Source organism: Podarcis liolepis (genome assembly GCF_965112155.1).
Source record: "Podarcis liolepis genome assembly, chromosome: 9".
NCBI classification, from domain to species: domain Eukaryota; kingdom Metazoa; phylum Chordata; class Lepidosauria; order Squamata; family Lacertidae; genus Podarcis; species Podarcis liolepis.
In genome coordinates, this window is record NC_139564.1 from 77,153,051 (window position 1) to 77,169,659 (window position 16,609).

The 16,609-nt window shown below is 41.9% G+C and overlaps 1 protein-coding gene across 4 annotated transcripts in view; it reads right to left on the bottom strand.

Annotated features, from left to right (window-relative positions):
* Positions 1–16,609, bottom strand: part of PEAK1 (pseudopodium enriched atypical kinase 1) — an 83,368-nt gene that overhangs the window by 8,784 nt on the left and 57,975 nt on the right. For 2 of the 4 annotated variants that reach the window (XM_083460677.1, XM_083460678.1), the window contains exons 3-5: positions 7,725–7,921; positions 6,219–6,967; positions 5,253–5,342 (exon numbers count right to left, since the gene is read on the bottom strand). In XM_083460677.1, coding sequence (XP_083316803.1) covers positions 5,253–5,342; positions 6,219–6,967; positions 7,725–7,921 — 1,036 coding nt within the window. Of the gene's footprint in view, positions 1–5,252; positions 5,343–6,218; positions 6,968–7,724; positions 7,922–9,420; positions 9,706–16,609 lie in introns of those variants that run through there. The other 2 variants (XM_083460681.1, XM_083460679.1) reach the window with 2 other exon arrangements.

Consider the following 16,609-nt stretch of genomic DNA (forward strand, 5'->3'; position numbering starts at 1 on the left):
AAGAAGTCCCTGTTAGAATCCCATCAATGTTTATAACCTTTCCCCTGTTCCCCATAAAAACATACAAAGAAATCAAATTATCTATAACAAGATGGAAGACAGACTGAATCTGAATCCAAATTCCCATTTCAAGTCTGCATTCAAGACGGAGTCTGGTTCTGCTTTCAATCTAAGAAGCAAGGTTTAAGAAATAGTGTGCTTTCAGTGCAAAATCAAATAGATGGGGTGCAGCCGAGGACATGCATTATTACAGACTCCACCCATGCTTTGCTCCGGCTCTGCCTGCAGCCAACACCCCCCTCTCTGCCCCACAACAGATCATCCCCAAGGGAAAGTGGGCCCCTGGCATCACATGTGGTGCTACCCCAACCTGATCCCCAAAACATGCAGCTGCCTGTCCAAGCTGTCTAGGACTGCTGCTTTTGTGGTTCCTGACTCCTATCAGGTGCAACCTGCGTCTGTAAAAGCAAAGAGTTGGCCTGAAAAACCCACCCTAGCTCTGTTTCAGCTCTAAAGACCAAACCTCTTGTTATGTACTGAAGTTCTCACCCTGGGCCAGCAGGGGGATACTGTAGATAGTTATGCAAATGAATGATTGAAAGTGATGTTCAGTGATTGGATAGTTTGTATGCAAATGAAGGATCGAAAGTGACGTTCAGTGATTGGATAGTTTTAGAAAGTTGCTACAGTTACGTTGTTCTGGAGCTCTCTATAAGCAGGCTGACTGAGGCCTTCAGTTCAGTTCTGTTCCAGCTTACAAATAAAGAGTTGCTTTGGAAGAATCGCTGTGTCGTCTGATATGTTCACCCACAACTTAACACTTCTCAACCAGAGAAAGAGGAGCTTTGCACTGAAGAGGCAAAAATGAAATGCTCCATTAAAATAAAAAAGATTCTAGTCCTCATGGTTCTGAACAGAGGGCTGATTTCATTAGGAAGCTATCTTATGCAGACCAGTATAAGATAAAAACATGCAAATAAAATAAAGCACATAAAACTTGAAGAGGAAAGGGATAAAAGCTAATAGTAAAAGTGATAATAAAAAATTCCTTCCAGTAGCACTGTTTCAGTGTATCTGAAGAAGTGTGCATGCACACGAAAGCTCATACCAAGAACTAACTTAGTTGGTCTTTAAGGTGCTATTGGAAGGATTTTTTTTATTTTGACTATGGCAGACCAACACGGCTACCTATCTGTAACAGTAAAAGTGATTATAACTCACATCAACCTAAAACAAAAACAAAAGACAAGCAGTTAAAAGTGACCATAAGGGAGGGAATGTGAAGCAGCACAGGTCTTGCATCATGGGCCTCCAGTTTAGGCCTGGTTTGTGCCACAAACCATCCTTTGATGGATGTCCATCATGGCAGCGCAAAATCTCGCAACTGAGTATGTGACATCTGGGTTTCGGATGTCTTCTGCTGGGTCTTTCTAGCTCAGTATTATCTACACTGACTGGAAGTGGCTCTCTGGGTTTCAGGAAGGGGGCAATTCCCAGCCCTACATGGAGATGGAACCTGGAACCTTCCGCATGCCAACCTGGTGTTCCACCACTGAGCTATGACCCTTGTCAAAATAGTTGTGTTCCATTATTGGAAGGAGAGAAAACACCCAATACTGCAGAAGCAGTAAAGGATGTCTGTTTATCTGATATTTTGATCATTTTAATGGATTGTATCCAGTGTTACTCAAACTCACAGTAGACCATTGAAATGAACAGGGTGGTAGCCAAGTAAGTTCCACTCAAAGTAAGCCATGCATCCATTCATTTCAATGGGTCTGCCCCAAGCATGGCTCAACTTGGATGCAAATTCATGGTTCAGCTCTGAGTAACAACTTAGTTGGATTCAGCCCATAATATTTACTGTTTTTATTGCTTTTAAAAATTGAACATGCACACTGCTTAGAAATTTATTATTATTATTATTAAGCAGTATGTCAATCTTGTTGAATAAAAATAAGTAAATATTAGCTGCTGCTCCAAAGCAAACACACAATTGAGCTCAAAGGACACGAAAAGTCAAATGTTTGCAGGTTCAGATCAGTGAGATTTTGATACTGCAACCTGCTTTTTATTTTAATGGGACGGACACCCATGGGAGGTGGTGGCCTCTCCTTCCTTGGAGGTTTTTAAGCAGAGTTTGGCTGGCCACCTGTCCTGGATGCTTTAGCTGAGATTCCTGCATTGGAAGGGGTTGGATTAGATGACCCCCAGGGTCCCTTCCAACTCCAAGATTCTATGATTCTACGATATGCAGTTTGGCTCCTTCTTGAGCCAAGGCAAACTATCCTGGGATAAAATCTCTCATTCAGAAGTTAACTGTCTATATAATCCTTCAAAGCGCAGGTGCAGAAGTGGTAAAATTGGTTGCCTATATTCTCTCTGTATCTGAAAATAGGGCACCATTAATTGAAACAGCTACTGTTTAGTTATTCTTACATCCATAGGGAATTTCTGTCATCATAATTGATAAACTGAGGTGGAGAATGGGTTGTCAGAGGATGGACTGTCTGGGTAATAAAGGAAACATCTTACAGCACCCCTATCTTTTGTATTCCAACTCCCCCTCATCATTATAGGATGCAGACTATAATGATGGGGTGAGCACAGGTCTGTGTTATGTGTAACACAGCAGTGTAGGTTTTTTATAACAACAAATTTTATTATGCAAGTCAGAAGCTTTATGAGAAAAGGATGCTGACTTTGCGAGCACAGTGGTACCTCTGGTTATGAACTTAATTCATTCTGGAGGTCCGTTCTTATCCTGAAGCTGTTCTTAACATGAGGCGCCATTAGTGAAAGTGTGTCTCCCGCTGCATGCGTGCCTCTGGCGCGTAATTTCTGCTTGCATTCCAAAGCAAAGTTCGCATCCGGGAGCAACTGCTTCCAGGTTAGCACAGCTTGTAACCTGACACTTGCGCAACCAGAAGTGTTTGTATCCAGAGGTACCACTGTAGTACAGTGGAACCTCAGGTTGCAAACATGATCCGTGCAGGGGGCATGTTTGCAACCCGCAGCGTTGCAACCCACAGCGCCGTGTCTGCACACACGCAGGTCGCGATTTGGCGCTTCTGCACATGCACAAAGCGTGATTTAGCGCTTCTGCACATGTGCAAGCACCGAAACCTGGAAGTAACCCATTCCGATGCTTCCGGGTTTAGCACGGTGCACAACCCGAAAACGCGTAACCTGAAGCGTCTGTAACATGAGGTACCACTGTATTTTAAAGTTTCACATTGTCTTACAAAGTATTACAGTAATTCCTGTGCTTTTGTTGCTGAAAGGAGCTAGGATGTGAGCAATTATAATTAATCAATACCACTCTACAACTTGACCTACTTAGCAAAAAGAGGGTAAGATGCTGTGGAGCTTTATTTCTGCCATACATGAGAAAAGCTTTGTTATTGTACTTAATCAGAATAAATGGCACACTCACGAACAAGTCTGGGTGTATTTTGACAGGACATCAATGTGTAATATTTAGGCATGGTTTTAAAACTAATCCGTGGTTCATTTTATTTCTACAAAATAATCATGGTAAGTTAAATAAAAATCACACTATCAGTTTCTCAAGGAAATCAATTAAACTTGTTCTTATCAAGATGAAATGAGAACCATGCCTCCAATTAGTTGAGCTGGGCTCCATGCCATAGAAATAACTCAATACGGCTGCACCTGCTGAATATGCGGCCTACAGGGCATAATTTCTTTATCTTAATGGGATCCTTTGTACATGTTTTGCCACTTGTGAATATTTTTAAATCTAGTAGGCAGCCCTGTGTTATGGGTTCACAGCAAGATTGGGTAATTTTTGACCTCAATAAATTGGACAATTTAAATATCTGTTTTCAATACAAGTACATTGAATGTGATTTTATATTACAGTTGTATGTAATAGAATCTACAGAATAAAATTAACACTTGAGCTAAACTAAAGGTCTGTGTAAAACAGATTTTATTCCCTTTATAAAGTTTATGACAAACCCAATTAACATCTTGTAAAACAGCACTTGGCATGGAACCAAGTATTATGGAACATTTATATGGTATAGTCCTTTCTGTATGACTGGCAACCGCTGAACCTTACAGGGTGGTGGTTGGCTTGAACAGAGACTTGGGGCTCAACTACACGTCTGCTTGTCCCATGCTTTTAGGCGTGCGTCCGAAAAGTTCATCTTTGGTCCCAGGAAAACCTGCTGTATACTGCTGAATTAGAACAAAGGTAAATCGGGTTTTCTGTGGATTGGTGCTTGTTCTGAATCAACAGTAAACTACAGATTTTCCTGGGGAAAGCGGTGATACAAAAGAAAAACCTCTTGAGTCCATGCCTAGAAATCACAGGACAAATGGAAGTGTGGATGAGCCCACCGATAAGAAACTGTATTGGGTTATATGACCTTGCATCTCCCTTGGCACCAATGGTCATCTTAGGCTGCTGCCCAGTTCAGAGCATTTTGGTGCACTAGGCTTTGGTATACTGATATCTTACCCCCACCCCACCCCTGGTACACCGGCAAACATTTGGTAGATGACTTCAAGAGATCTAGCTCACACTGTAATCTGGAGACAAACTCCACAGCTAATGCCTTGTTTCTAAACTTCTGTTTCTGGCAAAGGCTGTTGAGCAGGAGTACAATTTCTCAATTTGGTTTGGTTTTGAATTCCTGTCAGTCTAGATTGTAGCTTGGGCATAGTACTGAAACCATGGTTGCAGCTTTGTTTGACAGTTATCTTTCAAAGAACAAAGGGTGCCTTTGAAAAGCACTGTCAAAGTCACCTCCATTGGTGAGATCTGCATAATTATTTTGGACAATACTCTTCAACATGTCAGATCCAATTCCCAGCTTCAACATCTGTAATTCTGCAATGCTTTCTCTTTCTCTCATCCCCTCCCCTTCCTGCTGGTCGCCACATCCTGCAGACCCTCTGCAACCAAAACTGCTAATGTGAAAGTACTCAGCAGCAGTCAGGTTGGGTACTCTCTCCCACAGTGCACTGTTCCAGAATGTGTATCTGATTGGAGCCTTGCACATGTTTTGTACTGAAAACCGTCCCCACCTGGCTGCTTTTCATTCCTGAAAGTGTTGTTTACTGCAAACAGTAGTATCAGGGGAAACAAAAACCAAGCAGGCAGTGATTTTCAGCAGAAAACCTGTGCAGGATCCCAACTGAGAGCACATTTCAGACTGGGACCCTGCAGCTAACTTTTCTTCAAATTAAAAGTGACCAGGAGAAGCACAATTGTTAAATACCTGACTAATATCAAATGCAATTTGGTCCTTAGGTGGTGAAATCATAGTTCTGTAAGTCCTTGCCATAAAAAGTTTGCATCCAATTGCAATCTGTAATGTATTTTAAAAAATATTATATTTTTCTGTAAAATTATGTATTGTATTATCCTAATTTCTACATTGTAAACCACTTTAACTTTAATAAAATAATGTACACTTTTGAAAATAAATAGAAACAAAATAATTTAAGTTGCTCCTCTGTATAAATAATGGAAAAGTGTAGCTCCTCATATACAGTAACTCATTATAACAGCAGTATGCTAAATAGGCAAGAACAGTTTTTTTGTTTTAAAAGTCAGAAGGGTAAAAAAACAAACAAAGGGAGGCCAAAAAATTCACTTTAAAGAAAGAAGGAATTTGGGGCACTAACATCCTCAGGTTTTGTTTACTCAATGCATTTCTGAAGGGTCATTGGAGGGCATTTTCCCAGGACCATCCTGGAAACATATGGAATGGAATGTATGAGAAAGGGCTTAAAGAATGATCCTAAAAATTGCTGCTCTAGCAAATAAAAGTTTATAACAGGATATACAAGCATGTAAACCCAAATATGGCCCTAAGCTAATAATAAAATCCTGTTATTCTGCTGCAATTATTTATTTATTACTTATTTATTGGATTTATATACAACACTCCATCCAGAGATCTCAGGGTGGTTCACAAGATAAAAATACAATTATTTAGGATCAGGATGAAATTACTGTTTTGAGGTTGTAGGTATTGTTGTTTATTGTTTTAACTGTATTGCATTTTTATATGCTGCCATAAATGTAATATTTCACTAATTAAAAATTCACTAGCTCTCACAAAAGAACATGTTTCTTTGTAACCGCTAAGCACAAAGTCAATAGTAATGAAGCGAAATGGACACTAAGTACAGTTCTGGAATATGATTAGTGGAGCGACTCTTTTTAATTATCTTCTTACCTTGACTGCATAGTTGTTGAGTGGATCTTTTGCATAAGAAGCTGGGTAGTAGACAGCATCACCAGCTTCACAGCATGGCTTGTCACTGGTTAATCTGAAGTCTGACCAGCTGTCTAGCCCAAATCGAAGCTGATCTTTCTGCCCAGACATGAAAAGGTCTTCACATTTGGCAGACAGTTTCTTCAGGGAATCAGTGTGAAGGCTTCTGATTCTGCTCACCACCTCCCCTCGGTTTTCGATTCCTCTATAAAGTGCTTGTCTCTGTGGTTTCTGGACAGTCTTGCCATGTTTGCTGTGGGTAGCAGGTCTACCTGACAGAAACTCCATACTACTGGAACACCTGTCTTTCACACCGATAGCAGTTAGATTGGAAAAACCATTGGCTGCTGATGAGATTGCCAGTCCCTTTTCTGGAGGCCTGTCCAAGGAATCTCCGGACTCATGGTCCATTGCCTTGAATTCGGAGCTGACAGAAGAGCAGGCACTGTTTGCGTCCCAGTTGGTGTCAATGTCATAAGTTGGATTGGCCATCACACACAGGCCACTTTCAAGGGCCTGATTCTGGTGTTCATTTGGAAGTGGTTCTGTGTGAGCTCTTATAATGGTTTTCTTTGGCAATGGAGGTGGTGTGGGATGTAAGGTAGCTGTCATGTCTGGGTCAGATATTCCCCCAAAAGCAATGGCATCGTCCAAAGCCCCTTTTGGTTGCCGCGGTTGCTTTGGAGGTATCATAGCTGCTCTGGATTGCCCTATGTGACAATAGAAAACAGTCATTGTATTTTTTTTTTACTTAGAAAGATACATATGCACAAGACATTTTCATTGAGAGAATGAAGAGGAGCATGAGTTTAAGGCTGGACAGGAAGTAATTCTTTAGTGGGAAGACTGAAACTTCAGAACCTAAACCAGTATCACTATAACAGAGAATATACAGAGAGACTGCAATTATTTGTTAGGTGTTAGTCATTGCCTTGAAGACCTAAATAAAAATCTGTATTTATAAAAACATAGTTGGAATACAGTATATAGAAGGCAAATGTTATCTTCAGTTAGAACTATGTTCAGTTGAACATTTGAAGCCCCATAGCATTGTAGCATTGACTTCCTTAAACCTTTCACATCTCCTTCTAAATATACTCATTTAGCACCTATCAAACATGTTCTTAAAGTCATCTACATTTTTTATGGTATAACTATTGCTGAGGTCATTGCACATGGGGTGCTGGAGTTTTCATTAAAATGGATTTCAAATAAAATTTAACTCAAAGAGCACATAGAACATTTAAAAATTAAATCTTTACTTCAAAAGTTTGGGAGGCACAAAAAGTTAAGCAACAATATTTATTTTTATGAGTTCTGAACACATATAAAGGTCTGTTTGTTCCCATAAGAACATTAAACCAATGCATATTCTCATAACCAGTTTTTCAGGTGAATGTGAAAAACTCAGACAACACATAAAGAAATAAGAAACAGTATATTTCTGTGCTGATGCAAGGTGCTTACCTAAGTTACTATATGTAGCGCTGCAGGCACTCACATCAGAAGAATCTGACATTTCCTCCCTTTCCTCTTGTCCTTGTGGTATTTCGGGAGGGGACAGTGGAACAAGGGACGCATTACTGCCACTTTCCTGCTTTTCAATTGCAGATCTTGGAATCCAAGGGGAACCATTTTCCAGAGTTTGTTCATCAGGCACTTGACTAAAACAAAAGCAAAAGTTCCAAATGGACACCAGCAATGCAAATTCTTTAGAGGACTGCAGTCTCAGTTTTACTGAACTGATTCATGGTGCCGCAAAAAGCTGTTGTTTTGATTTTTTCAGAGTTTCTAGCTTAAAAGCTCCTGAATACTCAAAGATGTATCCATGTTCACTACCACATTAATGGTAGATAGTATTTAAAAGTATACAGTGGTACCTCGGGATGCGAACGGGATCCGTTCCGGAGCCCCGTTCGCATCCTGAAGCGAACACAAGCCACGCCTGCGCGTGTCGCCACTTCCGCGGATGATGTCATTTTGACCGTCTGCACATGCACGCGTGGCGAAACCGGAAGTAACACGCTCCATTACTTCTGGATTGCCGCAGAGCGCAACCCGAAAATACTTAACTTGAAGCACATTTATCCCGAGGTATGACTGTATATTGCTACCATTAACCAGTTTAAAATTAAAAAAAGGTTTGGCCCAGTATTTAATACTGGAGAGGTAAGCATTCAAAACTCCATAAAATGCATCCTATCACTCAAGGAGAAAAGATAAAGCAGTTTCAGATCTCAGTCAAGAAAACTGAATATACTGGCTCATTGTCACTTAGCATATCTGTAGTATTCAGAACAATGTATTAAACTAAACTAATCATGCAAAACAATAACATCATTTATTCCAATCAGAGAAAGGCTGCAATCTTATTTAAAAATCTATATATACCAATGGTTCTAAATTATTGTCCAAAACAGTGCAAAACAGGACATGGAAGTATACAGGCTTTATGCTGTATCTATGTGAAGGAAGGCAAGGTTTTATCATTAGAGAGTTGTCAATGTCAACATAAAATTGCAGCCTAAAAGTGGTTGATCAAAGTACAAAATGCAGCTCACAAGTAATCAACAAATTAGGGCAACCAATGTTTACATATTACTGAAACCACCTGTACATGCTGGCATAAATCATCCACAAAAGTTAGCAAACCTAGACAGAAAAGTCTTCCCCAAAAACTTGTCATGTTACTGAGCCTTTCATTACTGATGTCTGTTTTATTAACATGTGAAAACCAGTGTAAACCACAACATATTAAGTGTAAAACAGTGCATACAGCAAAGGGTTAGTCTATGTAATTTTCCACATATTAGGACACATTCAAAAATCAAATCTGAGAAGTTGTAAATTCACTTTGGGAACAGAGGCATGGAGGAGACAGTGTTTATCAAACCTTATAACACCTCCTTTTTACTCACCAATAGATAGAGCTAGTCTTTCAAAACAGCCTTCCTCTGATAGCTGTGCTATTTTGAAACAAGGATTCCTGTTACAGGATAGTGTCTCTAAAAACATTTTATTGATTGGTGAAGTACAGAACAGGCTCCTTTCTAGCCCCCCAGATATGTGAAATTTTTCTACATATACTTTTGAGAAACATGCTGCCAAAGTAAATCAACAACTAGTAAGGAAGAAAATTAAAAAAGAAAGAAGAGGAACTCACCCACTATATTCACTCACACAGTTCCCCATTAAAGGCAATTCTCTCAGAGCCTTCTTGAGCCTTTGAATCATGTCTCGAAACTCTGGTGAAGCATTTATTCCACTGGGGTTGGGTGAGCTACAAGTTGTGAAAAGCTGTGAGCAACCAGGACTGAACTCTGCCTAGGAATGATCTCACCTAGTGCACCTTGATGTTTACCTCCAGGGGATGGTCTGGGGAATGTGCCAGAACCAGCAGAAGCCAAGCCAAAGCCGTGCCCTCTTAACCCTCTCCTGACTACAGCACACAGCTGACATTGTTTCAGAATGGTTTCTTTGGCCAAGTCACTTAACAGGCTGACAAAGTCCAAAGAGCAGTTGCTCTCTCCTTGGCAAAAAGAATACTATGAATCTGCTTTAAAAACACGGTCACAGAAACAGGGACACACATCGATTTTAGAACTGCAATCATGCAGCAACAGTCTTGATGGAAGGAGGAAACGTCTTCCATTCCCTGGTCAAAGTTGTAAAAAAAGGGAGGGGGTCTGGGACAGCCTCTGTGAGTAACGCACAGAATGTGATATTTTCAGTTCACCACTCAGCTATATACACTATACCATGGGTAGGCAAACTAAGGCCCGGGGGCCGGATGCGGCCCATTCGCCTTCTAAATCCAGCCTGCGGACGGCCTGGGAATCAGCGTGTTTTTACATGAGTAGAATGTGTGCTTTTATTTAAAATGCATCTCTGGGTTATTTGTGGGGCAGAGGAGTTCATTTATTTATTTTTTTCAAAATATAGTCCGGCCCCCCACAAGGTCTGAGGGACAGTGGACCGGCCCCCTGCTGAAAAGGTTTGCTGACCCCTGGACTATACCCTTCATATCTCAAACTAACGTACCTAGTCCAACCCCCTGGCATGCCTGTTATGAGCATGTGTGTGTCTGAGGGAGAGAGAAATTATGGTTCAAGCCCCACATTGGGCAAAAAAATTCTGCATTGCAGGGGGTTGGACTAAATGATCCTGGTGGTCCTTTCCAACTCCAACTGTATGCATATTACCTTGAGCTCCTAAGATAAAAGCTAGCATAAAGATGCAGCAAACAAACAATAGTTATTTAATTTAATAACTCTATACTACAAATCCTGATCGAATCTGGACTGGCCTCCCTGCAAGGGCAAATACGAGCATCCCAACACCCACTGAAGTAAAGGAATATCAGTCCCAAAATAGGAACACAGGAAGCTGCTTTAGCTTAGGGGGGTGGGGCTAGCCAGGTTTCTTTGCCCCAGGTAAAGCCTCCAGAGGGGTGCCAGCCTCTGTGTGTGTGTGTGTGAATATATATATTCTTTGTGTGTGTGTGTGTGTGTGTGTGTGTGTGTGTGTGTGTGTGTGTGTATTCTTAAATCCACCTAGAGATGCCAGAAATTGAACCTAAGCTCTTTGCATGCAAAGCTGGGAAGTGGGAAGCAGCAGGGACTGAAGAAGGAATGAAGAGCCTCCTCTTTCTTTCTTTCAAAAACAAAAAAACCCCACAAGTCTTTATTATTTTCCAGCAACTCAGGACCAACAGTCCAGAACAACAAAGTTTAAGGGCCTCTCATTTATATTCTCTTTCAAACTATAAGAAATGTCAATCTGACATGCAAACTTCTCTCACTAGAAGTAGCAAAGACCTGTATCTACTAAACCTAAACTCAACATAAGACAGTGACAATTTCTGATTCAGGCACAAGAATCAAGCGAAGAGGCTAGAGTTCCAAACCAAGGAATGAAGTTTTACAGGTGATATAAATTTTACTGAAAGCTTTAATCTCTTAGCAATTAAATGAGAGAAGTATGACAACATTTTGACTTAGAATCATAGAACTGTAGAGTTGGAAGGGACTACAAAAGTAATGCAAGAATCTTTTGCCCAACACTGAGCTTGAACCTACAACCCTGAGATTAACAGTCTCATTATCTACTGACTGAGCTATCCCTTCTGGTAGCATCACATTTATCTTCCCTCACCCCTCTGCTTCTTCATCAAGTTTCTTGCAGGTGACAAATAGGTCTGTGGATAGACTCCTCCAATGAAGTCTAACCTTAAAAAAATCTGATCCAGCCAAAATATACAAGAAACTGGATAAAACAGCCCAACCTCAAAGTTCCACTCCCTCCACAGATATGCAGCACGAGGCATATCCCCTTTATATATAAACAAACATTATATATAATGCATATCCCCTTTATATGATCCACCATTGCAATGATGGGCAATATCTTCAATTTATTGCTGGCCAAAGTGTCTTATGGCCATATGAAAAAATACCGAATGCTATGAATCGCTCAAAGTCCATCTTGACAAAGGCATATTCTTAGCCCAACATTGATGTAAGTTTTAAAGTTACTATAATAAACCCCAAGCCTTGGCTCAAGTGGTAAGAGCAAGCGTTTTACAGTGAATAAGGTATTGGTTGTGGACTCAATACTTGGATTTAAACTTTTGTTCATCATGAGCTTATTGAACAGTTTGGGAAAATAACTCTCTGTTAATGTACTGTATTTTTCGTCCTATAGGGCGCACCGGCCCATAGGACGCACCTCTTTTTTTTGGGGGGGGGGGAAATAAATATTTTTTTTTATTCCCCCCCCCCCCAGCCACGGCTGCAGCCCCAAGCCTTGTGGACACCTGCTGGAAGTACGGGGAGCCCTCCGGAGGGCTCCCCGTGCTTTGGGCTGCAGGATGCCGTCCCAAGCTTTGCGTGCCCGGCGGGACCTCCCGCCGGGCGTGCAAGGCTTGCGGACACCCGCCTGAAGCACGGGGAGCCCTCCGGAGGGCGCCCCGTGCTTCGGGGTGCTGCCCGCAAGCCTTGTGAGCCCGCGGGACCTCCCGCCGGGCTTGCAAGGCTTGCGGATAGCTTCCTGAAGCCTGGAGAGCTAGAGGCATCGGTGCGCACCGACCCCTCTCACTCTCTAGGCTTCAGCGAAAGCCTGCATTCGCCCCATAGGACGCACACACATTTCCCCTTCATTTTTGGAGGGGAAAAAGTGCGTCCTGTGGGGCGAAAAATACGGTAACTATCTCACAGGGTTCCTGTTAGGACAAAAAGGAATAACATCATGCACCCCTCCATTATCTCTATAGAAAAAAGGAGAGATACATTTATATTATAATATTGTTCTTGATGTTTGTTGGCTATTCCTCCTGAAACCACGTATGCAAGAGAAGCACTGATTGACTGAGAGGAGGGGGAGGTAGTTAGTTCTGTTAGTGGAATAGATGACCTTTGATCTCAGACAGACCTCAAATGCTCAGTCTTCCTAGAAACAGTAGTAAAGAAAAGGTTCTTGGTACAGAACTAAGATTATTGTGTCATCAGCAACCGACAGACTTCTCTCTTCATTTGCATGTTTGAAAGTGACAAGGCTTCAATGAAGACTTCAGAATGCGCAATGGCAAAACTTCTGCCTGCCAGAGTCCTAAATATATAAAGTAGCTGCAGGGATGACAGCAGAAAAAAGCAGATGCCAAGGAAGAGGTGGGGTGAGGACCTTTGCTTTATTGCATTTGTTGCCAAACTTGCTACCCCAACTGAAGTGCTAGCTGGAGAGAAGGGCACTTGCTCGGCACCCTGCACATGTTTGCTACCCTTGCTCCTTCTTAGGCAGTTTTCCAGTCATCTGTGCTCTCTCCCTCCCCACATCCTACAAGATCATGAGATCTATTGAGAGTTTGGGCAGGCATCTCCATTGCCAAGTCCTGCAGGAGCAATCCGCCCAATACCAGGGCAGTGCATGTCACATCATACGGCCCCAAAGATTGTATGTGATGGGCCCAGTCACTGAACCAGTGAACCAGTTACCATTTTTCTTCCTACATTCCACCTCAAACCAGCTGACGGTGGCTTGATAAACCACAACCAATGTTCTATCCTGATCCAGAGTGATTTTCCCCAAATCTGCTACAATGTACAAAGGTTTTGTGACAATTGTCACAGGTTTCTAAGCAGACTAAGCAAAAGGATTTCCAGAAGGTAGAAAGTTTTAAAAGGTCTTTTACAGTCTCAGTTCTGCATCACTCCAGCCACCCCTGGTCCCAAGTCAAGGACTCTCTTACTATCTGACTGCTAAATTGTAATATTCTAGTTCTTGTGCTAATTAAGCCATATGGGTTACATAGGCACAGATTTTCCTTAAAACAGGATGGCAAATCCTAAATCACAGTCTAAAACAGAACATGAACACCATCTAAATCTGCATTTTGTTTCTACAAAATGTAAACATGATTAAAAGGGCACTTTGGGGTCTGTGTGTGGATTCTGAGTTCATGGACAAAGGGAGGATTCAAGAGAGATGCAGGGAATTTCTCTTGCAATTGCTAAGAGGAGGGTAGTTACAAAAACCCTTGAGAAGGAAACAATACATGGAAACGGTCTACTCCACTCTTTAAAAATCCCATCGCAGCAGAAATTAGCATCTTTCCAAACCTTCAATTAACAGTCGAATAGTCTCCAACTACAGATGGTGACAGCAGTCATGAAATTAAAAGATGCCTGCTTCTGGGGAGAAAAGCAATGACAAACCTAGCAATGACAAACCTAGACAGCATCTTAAAAAGCAGACATCACCTTGCCAACAATTCTGGAACGTTAATTTTTTCTGCTGGTTCCCATGAGTTCTCAGACTCATCTAACCCTTTCCATGCAACCAAATACTGTAATTTCCTCCTACTTATTCTCGAGTCTAATATCTCTTCCACTTCAGCCTCCTCTTCCCCCATCATGGTGGGAAAAGGAGGTGGTTCCCTTGAAATTTGATACTTATGCGCTGGTACAAACACTGACAATAAAGATCTATGAAATACAGGGTGTATTCTCATATTTTCAGGTAAATGAAGCTTGAAAGCAACTGGGATAATTTGAGCCTTTACTTGGAAAGGTCCCAATCTCCTTGGTTCTAGCTTTTTACACCTCCCTCGTATTGGTAGTCCCTTGGTAGACAGCCATACCCAGCTCCCTACTTGGATTTCTTCCCCAACGAGCCGGTGCTTGTCTGCAGCTCTCTTGTAAGCCTCTTTAGCTTCTTCCAAATCCTCTTTTAATATCTCATGAATGCACCTCAACTCCTCTATCATTTGTTCTGCTGCTGGTACTGCTAACTGCTCCTCTTGACCTGGGAATGCCCTTGGGTGCAAGCCATAGTTTGCCACAAATGGGGCTCTGCCCGTAGACACATGAAGTGCATTATTATACGCAAACTCTGCTAGACTCAACTTCTCTAACCACCCGCTCTGCTGACAACCAGCATAACACCTCAGATATTGTTGTAGTGTTGCATTCGTTCTTTCAGCTTCCCCATTGGTTTGCGGGTGTCTCGCCGACGTGAGGCTTAGCTCCACATCTAGTAACAGCATTAACCTTCTCCAAAATTGTGATGTAAATTGGGCCCCTCTATCTGAAATGATTTGTGATGGCATACCATGCAACCTAAAAATATTATCTAAAAACATCTTTGCAGTTTCCTGCGCAGTCGGAATTTTGGCACATGGTATGAAATGCGCCATCTTGGTTAGCATGTCAACCACCACAAAGATCACTGTTTGCCTATGCAATGATGGTAGATCCGTTATAAAATCCATAGACACCACATCCCAAGGCCTTCCCGGTGTGGGCATAGGTTGCAACAACCCTGCGGGAACTGCTCTAGGTGCCTTAGCTCGTTGACATACTTCACAACCTCTTACATATTGCGTCACCTCCTCCCTCAACTTTGGCCACCAGAACTGCCGTGTTATCTGATACAGGGTTTTTTCTCTACCAAAATGTCCTGCAGTCGGGTTATCATGATGTTGCCTCAACACTTTACCTCTTAATTCACCTGCAGGTACATACAGCATCCCTCTCCTGTACAACAATCCACCTTTTTCCTTGAAACCTTCCTCTTCCCCTCTACCTTTTCTCAGTTCCTCCATTTTCTTTTGTGCAAACTCATCTGTTACTGTCAATTGCTGGAATTCCCTGCCGTCCACTACTACGGCTGCACCCCCCCCCCCACTGATCCGATCTCAGCATTTCTCGCAACTTGGGAGGTGCTTCCCCTTCCATATACTCAGGTTTGCGCGATAGCGCGTCTGCACGAACATTTTGATGCCCAGGTATGTACTCAATCCTAAAATTAAACCCAGCAAAAAACTCCACCCACCTAATTTGCCTTTGGTTTAGCTGTCTAGCAGTTCTCCAATACTCTAAATTCTTATGATCTGTTTGTACCACCACCTGATGTGATGCCCCTTCCAAAAAATGTCTCCACACTTTAAAGGCAGCATGCACAGCTAAAAGTTCCTTATCAAATATGGTGTAGTTTTGTTCTGATTGATTTAATTTTCTAGAGTAGAATGCACAGGGTCTCCAGTCCCCTTCCTTGTCCTGTTGCAGCAGAATGGCCCCAATAGCCCTATCAGGGGCATCAGTTTCTACCTTCATACGTTTACTTGGATCTAGGTGTGTAAGATATTTTTCTGAAGCAAACACCGCCTTTAATTTATCAAAGGCCTTCTGTGCTTCCTCAGACCATCTGAATGGGCCCTTGCCTCTTAGACAATCAGTCAGTGGCGTTGTGATTTTGGAGTAATTACCTATGAATTTACGATAGAAATTAGCAAATCCTAAAAACCTCTGTAGATCTTTCTTAGTTTTAGGTGCCTCCCATTCCACCACTGCCTGAACTTTGCTGGGGTCCATGTGCACCCCTTTGTGGGAAATGCAATATCCCAGGAACTCCACCTTTTGTGTGTGGAATTTACACTTCTCTAACTTCACATATAACCTGTTGGTCCTCAATCTCTCTAACACCTGTGTGACATGTTTTATGTGTTCCTCCATACTTTCACTATATATTAAGAGGTCATCTAAATAAGAGACACAGAACTGATCCAGTATACCTGCTAAGACGTGATTGATGAAGGTTTGAAATACCCCTGAGCCATTTTGTAAGCCAAAAGGCATTACCAAGAATTCAAATGCACCATACTTAGTACAAAAACTGGTTTTCCACTCATCCCCTTCTCTGACCCTTATCAGATTACATGCTCCTCGTAGATCAAGCTTGGTAAAGACTTTGGCTGACCTTACTCTCTCTAAGAGGTCATCAATACGTGGCAGTGGGCACACGCGAGGCTTCATTTGGCTGTTAAGGATTCTGAAGTCACATACTAATCTTGGTGCCCC